General features: G+C 47.0%; 1 protein-coding gene and 1 non-coding gene across 4 annotated transcripts; one reads left to right on the forward strand and one right to left on the reverse strand.

The window, feature by feature from the left end:
* Window positions 1-145: 145 nt before the first annotated feature.
* galk1 (galactokinase 1) lies at window positions 146-3,200 on the reverse strand. 3 transcript variants are annotated; one of them, XM_018761686.2, is made up of 8 exons: window positions 2,780-3,200; window positions 1,991-2,180; window positions 1,788-1,907; window positions 1,569-1,704; window positions 1,280-1,461; window positions 925-1,075; window positions 457-569; window positions 146-356 (listed from the first exon to the last, which is right to left on the reverse strand). In XM_018761686.2, exons 1-7 carry the CDS (start codon window positions 2,960-2,962, stop codon window positions 488-490), a joined length of 1,044 nt encoding a protein of 347 aa, XP_018617202.1. In that variant the 5' UTR covers window positions 2,963-3,200; the 3' UTR covers window positions 146-356; window positions 457-487. The 3 variants fall into 3 exon arrangements, with proteins under 3 accessions (XP_018617202.1, XP_018617201.1, XP_018617203.1); XM_018761685.2 differs by having other exon boundaries at window positions 457-619; XM_018761687.2 differs by lacking the exons at window positions 146-356; window positions 457-569 and adding an exon at window positions 700-728.
* A 257-nt stretch (window positions 3,201-3,457) lies between these two features.
* trnaa-agc (transfer RNA alanine (anticodon AGC)) lies at window positions 3,458-3,530 on the forward strand. The gene has a single exon. It is a non-coding gene; the product is annotated as a tRNA-Ala (tRNA).
* Window positions 3,531-8,321: the final 4,791 nt, after the last annotated feature.

An 8,321-nucleotide genomic window follows, 5' to 3' on the forward strand; every position in this document is an offset into this window, starting at 1 on the left:
ATAGGCAGGGGGGTAGTTTATTTACAAAGCAATATCGTGTCTGCTGGAAACCACACTTGCTCACAGAAAAGCGAAAAGGAAGAAAAAAAAAAAATCTATTTTAATTAGCTCTTTTCATGGCATTTTCTAAAGAACGCTACATCTGAACACTGAAATACAACTTTAATTGTACCCATATTGATTTAACAGCACAAGATTAACATGAGCACATTACACATGTGGACATATTTAAGATTCTGAAATAGAACAAAAAATATTGTGGGAAAACACTGCATGAGTACGTTTGATTGTCAAAGGACCCGTGCTCCATCGGATGGAGTAGTGATGTAGAAGGTGGGGGATCCACTGTACTGCTCCTGCCAAGGCAAAAACAAAGCTTAATCCATTTAGTTTTACAATGACATCAAATTCACAAACTGGGAGACTGAACCAAAGCGCCACACGATTCGCACTCACCGTGATGTGCTGGATAGCTCCGTTTACTGCATCAGCCTCCAGCAAGGTGACTGTACAGCCACCGAATCCCCCTCCCGTCATGCGACTTCCGTACACCCCCTCCACTTCCAAAGCTGCAGAAACAAGTTCATCTAGTTCTTTGCAGCTCACTTCATAATAGTCCCTGGAAATGTTCAAACGGTACAAAAGACTGAATCACAAACCATACACATCACTCTGGGTAATTCCACGTTTTCATTCTTGAGAATTCCGTATATTACACCCGAGTCGGCCTATGACCAGGAAATATAACATTCTGAGCAAAATATGTAGCATACGACATGTAACTTTATAAACAACTAAGCTGTACAAATGAGTAAACTCAAAACATATTTATGAATGATGGGACACAGCAAATTTTCTTTGTTCTCCATTCATTTCTTTGAGCCAGTAATATCTCATGTAATATAAACTGTCTTGTACTGTCACCTGAGTGAGTTGTGGCTAGCAATCATCAGTTTGCCAAATTCCCGGTAATCTCCACGCTTCAGTGCTTCTGCCGCTTGTACGGTGCGCTCAATTTCCTCAATTACATGACGTGCTCGGCGGAAAGTCACACTTTCCAGTTGATCTTTGGCATCTGCAGCCACAGAAAAGGAATTAAATTTCAAGTATCTCCAGAAAGAATAAGGAAAAATTAGTATCAATAATTACTATACTAATGCTTTTACGAGAAACTTATTCTAGGTGCCGACTATATTTTAATTTCCCTTCATAATTTAAGCCACATCTCTCCATTATGCTGAGGTCCCCCAGTATTGTCCTTTAACTTTCAATTCCTCACTCTGTAGGTCCTGCAGTGTAGCCTCCCTCAGGCTGTCCTTCCCCAGGATAGAAGCGGCCTCTTCACACTGCCTTCTCCGAGTGGGATACTCGCTGCCTGTAAGCGAATGCCGCACGTTCGAATTGGTAATGAGGATCACCAGGTTGGGATCCTTCAGTGGCACCAATGTGCTCTCTAGCGATCTGGAGGAGCGAGAAAGAATGTGACAAAACAATTAACGAAAGCGATGTGTTTAAAACGCAAATGCATAGTTTCAGATTTGATCGCATGCTTGTGGGCCGGCCTGCACCTGCAGTCGATTAGGAGGGCATGGCCCTCCTTGCCCAGTACAGACACAAACTGGTCCATGATTCCACAGGGCACTCCAGCATGGGTATGCTCAGCCTGCTGACAAGCCACTGCCTTCGCCACCTTGTCTCCGTCATCTGTGGGCAGAGCAGGGAGTGGTCTGTTTCCTGCCCGCATCTGACAGTGGCGAGCAAACACCGGGCTCTCGCTTCATTCTCACCTGGGCAAAGCTGCTGCAGGAACGTGTACGTCGCAACTTCCAGCGAGGCCGAACTAGAGAGCCCCCCGCCAAGGGGCACGGCGCTAGTCACTACAGCTCGGAAACCTGGAAGGGGTCCAGCTGCGAAGGGAAGATCAGCATTACCACACAGCATTCTTACACATGAAAACTTTGCATCCAGGAGAAAATGGGAGCTGCATTACCTCTATAGTGGCGCAACACTCCTTTTATGTAATTAGCCCAGCCAGGTTGCCCAGGAGATATAGTCTCTTTGTTTTGTGGCAGAACAAAGTCCACTCGCCTGGGCTCTTCCACACTTTCTGTCAGCGTGACGATGGAAACATTCTGGTCGGGGTTTTTACTGCCCACCATTACAGTCACAAGGGGCAACGCCTGTAAATGTAATCAAAATATTGTATGCTGACAAAACTGTGCTGTCTTTTTTCTTTTTAAATAACACCTGTGGGTTAAGCTTTGAATCGCACCACAAAAAGTTCTATACCCTGGGGAAATTCATTCATGTATTATTAATTCTGGGAGAAAGAATGTACCATAACACCATACTGTTACCTTACGTTACTTAGGGGGAAAACACATGCTTGCTAAACTGTGGTAGAGCTGTAGCACAGTGGCGCAGCAGGCAGTGCTGCCGTCTCCTAGCCTCAGGATTCTAACCCAGCTCAGTACGTACGGGGCTGTCACGTGTCCTCCGTGTTCGCTTGGCTTTCCTCCCACATGAACTAAGATGGGCGTGGAAGAAGGTGACGACAGAGCACTTCCGTATCCTGCCTGGCGCGAGACGCACTCGGATGTTCACCAACACTCGCTCGACTCCGACGCGGGGGCACTGACTGACTGCCGCTTAGCGCACCCTTCCTTCCGTACTGGAAGGATTTACTGCTCTTTTAGCCCCCAGTCACTGACACTTTGCATGATTTGCAGTTTACGGAGCAGCGGGATTTAATAAAAGCAGTAAAAAAGGTGGTAGTTACCATGGGTAGAACGAATCCCTGGTTGTAATCGGTGTGCTCCCCTATGAGGTTCACCCTGCCGGGGGCGCACACGGATACCCGGGGCTCCTCTCCTCCGAACGTGTGCTGGAAGGCCCGCCGAGCCTGCTGGACGAGGTCGCCCACACTGGGCACAGGGTTACGGCTACTGCTGCTTGCGGCCATGGCTGTGTGTGTTAGTAGCTTAGTTAGTTCTAGCTAGACTAGTTAGTTTTCCTAAGCAAGCAACTCAGCTGCAAGCTGTCTCGCAGGATTTTTTTTTCCACTCTGTCGTTACTTGATATAAATTTAAAAACGCTGCGAAAAATGTCACGTAGCTCACAGTCCGTCTAAAGACACACCGACAAAACTTTCAGAAACACGTAGTGAAATGACTGAAAAGTCCGCCGATATTACGATCCTCCTCGTGACACTACTCGCTTCCTGTATTTACGTAGGAAGGGGCGTTGTTTTATAAATAGCGGACTCTCATTGGCTTATACAATGACCTTATTAGCATATATAGCTTCTTCAGAAAGGTTTATTTTCATTGCAGCTTTTTTCTAATTGTGATAACACTTTAAAAAGCGAAAAAGATATCGAAGAATCCTTAACAATGAACTACCAACAGACAGAAATTGAAATATATATATAAAATATGTCTAAAGCCTTACGCCGAAAGGGGGATTAGCTCAAATGGTAGAGCGCTCGCTTAGCATGCGAGAGGTAGCGGGATCGATGCCCGCATCCTCCAGAATTACTTTTAATTCTCTAAGACGGTGAGTCTGTTGTATTTCATATCCGTCTTTTTTGTGTTCTTGCAAACTTCCTCCAATTAGTAATATAAATTTAGAACAATTAAACTGCGCTCTGTTTCATTTGCAGTCTGCAGAACTGCATTCTGTTGCAGCATGTGTGACTATAACGTCGCTTCACCTCAGCCTCAGGTTTGAATCCAAACGAGAAAAATGGTTCATTAATTTAAGTAACAGAGGACATATACTGTATAAAACGTGGATCTACTTATGAGCAGCAATATATAATATGAGAATATTCGCTGAATTAATACGATTTACATGTATTTGGCGAAACTCCAAAGTAATTCATTCATTGGATTGGACATGATGCGGGATATGACCTATGCATGATCCTGTACCTACTGAAACAATGCTGCATTTTCAACTTTTCGTACTTCAGCATCAGCTTCATTTTGACTTCTGTTTAAACCTCCACCTCACCATCTTAATACTTTCTTGCTCTACCAATTATGAAACGTTCGGAACAGTTTCGTAAGACCGAGGCTCAACGACACACTAAAGGGTCGTTGTTCCGCCTCTGGACCAGCAGGGGGTGCTGTGCGGCAGGGGCGCCACAGCGCTTCCGAACAGCGCGCACAGCCCGCACAGACCGCACACCCCGCACACCACATACTGTACTTACGAGTAGCTGTGTTCTTAAATGCATGATGTGCCCTTACATAACACATATATCTGCCTGTCCACTGGGGGGCGCCAGTGATCCAGAGCCGATCTGCTCCACAGAGGCTCATGGGCTGCTGTGAGACCCCTCTACACCAGACAGGTGGTCCCAGAGCGAGCGATGAGCTCCAGCCTGGTGGGACAGGAGAAAACCCTCCGCAGAGGGAAGCCCGGTCACCGCCTCTCCGCTCCTTCCACGGTTTACTTTTTAATCATGCAATTTTACCTAAGTCTGAATTCCAGCGGTCTATTTTTAACTTGAACATCGATTTCTCAAACTCTCCATTTATAAGCCGTATTAATTATGCATACAGTGAACTATAACTTAATACTAGCGCTGTTAATGGAAGGAGCAAGTGTTTCAGAGAATTAATAAAGTGATGTAAACCTCTATATGTGGGTAGCTTACGCATCCAGTAGCTTTCTCACTGCCAGCAATTAACAGAACCCGCCAATGGACGTCAATTTATTAACAGAGCGCATGTACTGGATGTATTTGTGGCCAATTAACAAAGGGGATATTTTCTAGCAGCAGCACTTGCAGGGGACCTCGTGCCGTGGACATATTTACACGTAATAAATTTGTTATAAATGGTAATAATTGCAATAATTCCTGAAAAAAACTAAGGAGTACTGATGTGTTCGCCAAATCGGATGGTAGAATGCTATATGATTACACCACCGTTTGCAGTTTTTTTTTTTTAGGGCAACGGGCGTTTTAACTCCAGCGTAAGCAGTAAAAATTATGAGCGCATTGTTGGAAGTGAAGACTCCCGGGTATTGGCACGGGAACTAATTGCACTTTTGTCCCTCATCCATTCCCGTCTAGGCACTGTTTGCGAGGCAGTATGTCAGTGCTCCTATTGAGGTCCTTTCCATTCAGGCCTGCTGGAGAATAAGAATGCATGGAGGAGGTGGAGGCTTTTTAATTAGGCCTCATCACCATGGAGACCAGTTTCACCATTGCTGTGCTTTCTGGTATTTTTAAGCCCTCCCCACTCAGAAAAAACCTTTACACTTGTTTTAAACAGTTGAAGCAAGACTCATCTTCAGCATCTGAAACAGGTTTGACCTGCGAACGTACTCACGCGTTCAAAATATAGTCCAGAGAAACCAAAGAAACCAAATAATCAGAGTCTTTAGAAATTTGAAATTTGAAAAAATCACAGCGACAGCTTTGTTACAGGCGGGGAGTCACCTGCCCGTCAGCGTGAAGAGATCATTTTCGCACTGTACCGTACGCGGAAGATAAACTCGAGGAGTCCAGGCCTCTGAAGCTCCATCCCTGCATTGTGCTCAGTGACAGCAGACACAATGACAGCAGCAGCAGTAGCAGCAGACAATAGGCTGATATTTAGCGGAAGGATCTGTTCAGGAATGGAGCGCTGCAGTACTTTCTCGAACCTCCGGTGTCTGGGACTTACAGCAATACTCTTACACAGCTAAATATCAGTTCACATTACTGCAGTTTTACTACAGTTTGACCCGTTCACCACAGGTCAGATGAAGCGGGTACGACGGTACGGCACCTCCTCCGTGGAGCTCTAGTCTTGCTGTGAACTCGAACGTGTGAGTCACCGAGGGTTTAACACACTCTGATGGCGGTGTGTGCGCAAGGCAAGCCTCTGTTGCTGACTGTTTGGCATGATGGACACTGCTGCGGCCCGATTAAAGCCAGAAACGCACCGATTGCTCCTTTATGCACTTCCTGTCTTCGTAAGTTCTGTCTTTCATCAGTTTTGAATTATTAACATAGCAACAGCCGTCTGCCGAACAACTTACAATGCACACACACACACATTGTCAGAAACCACTCGTCCCGAGTGGGGTCGCGGCAAACCGGAGCCTAACCCGGCAACACAGGGCGCAAGGCCGGAGGGGGAGGGGACGCACCCAGGACGGGACGCCAGTCCGCCGCAAGGCACCCCAAGCGGGACTCGAACCCCAGACCCAGCCAAACCTGCTGCACCACCGCACCCCCAACAACTTACAATATCATTGTGTGAATGAGTGTAGGACACAAAACAAGCCACTGCACGAATTTAGGGTGAACACATAGGTCAAGGGTACCCCCGCAGCAGGTGAGGTTTGAACCCGAGCCCTTCGAAGGATCTTTGACCTCTACAGCCGTACCCCAAACTGCTATACTACCTCCCAGTCCTTTGATGAAGGTAAAATAAAATTCACAGCTGACCAAAGGGAACTCTCGTCTTAGGACCACTGCTCTACTCTTCACCTTCCTCAGAAAAGGCAATAATGTCTTAGGGAGCCACTTTTAGGACTTTTACAGTTTCTGCATTCCAACGGCATGTTTTGAAGGCTTTTCAGATCTGAAGTGCTTAGTGCGGGAATAACTTTTCCAGTGTGCACGACCCAAAGTGTGTTTGCATCGGAACGGATGCCGAAGTGACGCGGGACCTTCACCTGAGGACAAAAGCGTTTTATGTACATACTCATCCCTCTGCACTGTGTTGTGCCAAAATTTACACAACAAAGGGTGCGCTGCCATAGTTTCCTGGCCGGGCACAAACGATGTCCTTTATTTGAAGTACTTTTGACTTTTTCGTGCCTTTAAAGGAAGGCGTCACTTAACGGAGGGTGAGGGCGAGGTGTTTGTGGAGGGGGTGGAGATGGGGACCATTTTTAACATGTAAATGAGGGAGCAGCCGCTGCTCTCTCGTGTTTGCTGCTGTGAGAATAAAGGTCGTCAAAGTGCCAAAATGTTTCCAGGAGAAGAAGAGAAGGGTTGCGAAGCACAGGGCCCCTGGTGCTGAAAGGTCATCGGGAGGTAGAGGGCAGAGCTGGGCGTTCGGGGGCACGGCGAACGGAAAGGAGAGGAAGGGGAAACGGGAAACGGGCCGAGGTGAGTCGAGTCGTGCGAGCGGACGGCGGCGGAATCTGCGAGGGTCGCGGAAAAGCGGAGAGGATGTCCGAACGGAAGCGAAGACGATAGAAGGACCGTGGAAGAATAAAGATGCTGGGAAAGAGGAGAGGGCGGATGATGCAGCGGATGCGCTTCACGCTCCGTGGCCAGAGGACCAGCTGTGAGGTTCTGCAGTGCGGTCCCAGAGCGCCTCGTATGGCCGTGTGCTCCTGCTGCTCTCCGGGGTGTTGAAAATGATGAGCGTGGCAAAGCGCCTTCAGCTCGCCTGGATCTTCTCTGCGGTGGCAGGCGGTGCCTGTGGTGAGAGCTCGTCTCCATGATCGCTGTACTTGCCGGGGCTCTTCCCGCTGACCGGTCGCTTCTCGGAGCCGGGCTCGGCGCCGGCCGACCCGAATAGGGCCGGTTTGGCATGTTACGTATGATCTTCGAACCCGATGACGGCCCGAAAGGAGGCAAAAATTATGACAAACGGTTCCGCTGGAAATTCTGGGAGCTCTGCCTAGGAAGTATTAGCTTTACTGGTACTGATCCCTGCACGCATTTGTCTTTAGAGGGCTTCAGTTAGTGGCGTTAAGGGAAGGATAATAGTCAGCGCTAAAATGTTACGACCCGGTTCTTACTCACTCGTGAAATGACATTACCATATACCGTATACAGTAATTCCTTTTAATCCCGAATCTTTAAAAAAAGAGTCTTTTTTATAATCGGCTTTGCGAACGGCGCAGGGTCAACGATGAATGGATGATTTTTAGCAGTAATATTGTTCCGAAAGGATCTGTACACCCCAAGACACATCAGCGGTGTCTTAACTGTACCTCGCTCATATTTTTAATTGCATTTGTACATTTTTCTGATCCATTTTTGAAATGCAGCGCATGAGATACTGTAAAACTGTGTCTCTACTAGTGTCATGTCAAAAAGTGAAATATTACCAGGCGACCACAAAATGCAACGTACACTTGTACTGAAAGGACTCGGGTTCGGTTTCCCCGCTATTACTGTTGTTCCGTTGGTCACGGCTCCTACTCCGAATTGATAGGGTAACGTTTACTCAGCTGTATAAAGCGGAACAAAGTTTTAAGCTGAGCGCGTAAACCAAGCGTTCTATTTCAGTTTATAGAAAGCAGCAACATAATGAATTAATAATATCTAGCCATTCTTTACTGGAATAAAAACAATTATT

The sequence above is a fragment of the Scleropages formosus genome, chromosome 20, assembly GCF_900964775.1.
Source record: "Scleropages formosus chromosome 20, fSclFor1.1, whole genome shotgun sequence".
NCBI lineage: Eukaryota > Metazoa > Chordata > Actinopteri > Osteoglossiformes > Osteoglossidae > Scleropages > Scleropages formosus.

Bases quoted from the DNA above. Each gene is read 5' to 3' on its own strand.
- galk1 (XM_018761685.2), bottom strand. From the start codon at position 2,962: ATGGCCGCAAGCAGCAGTAGCCGTAACCCTGTGCCCAGTGTGGGCGAC. The intron at 1,076-1,279 runs GTGAGGAATTGA...CTGTGGCTGCAG, and splicing joins TACACTGCAGGACCTACAGA to ATGCCAAAGATCAACTGGAA. The intron at 357-456 runs GTGAGTGCGAAT...TTGCCTTGGCAG, and splicing joins GAGCTATCCAGCACATCACG to GAGCAGTACAGTGGATCCCC.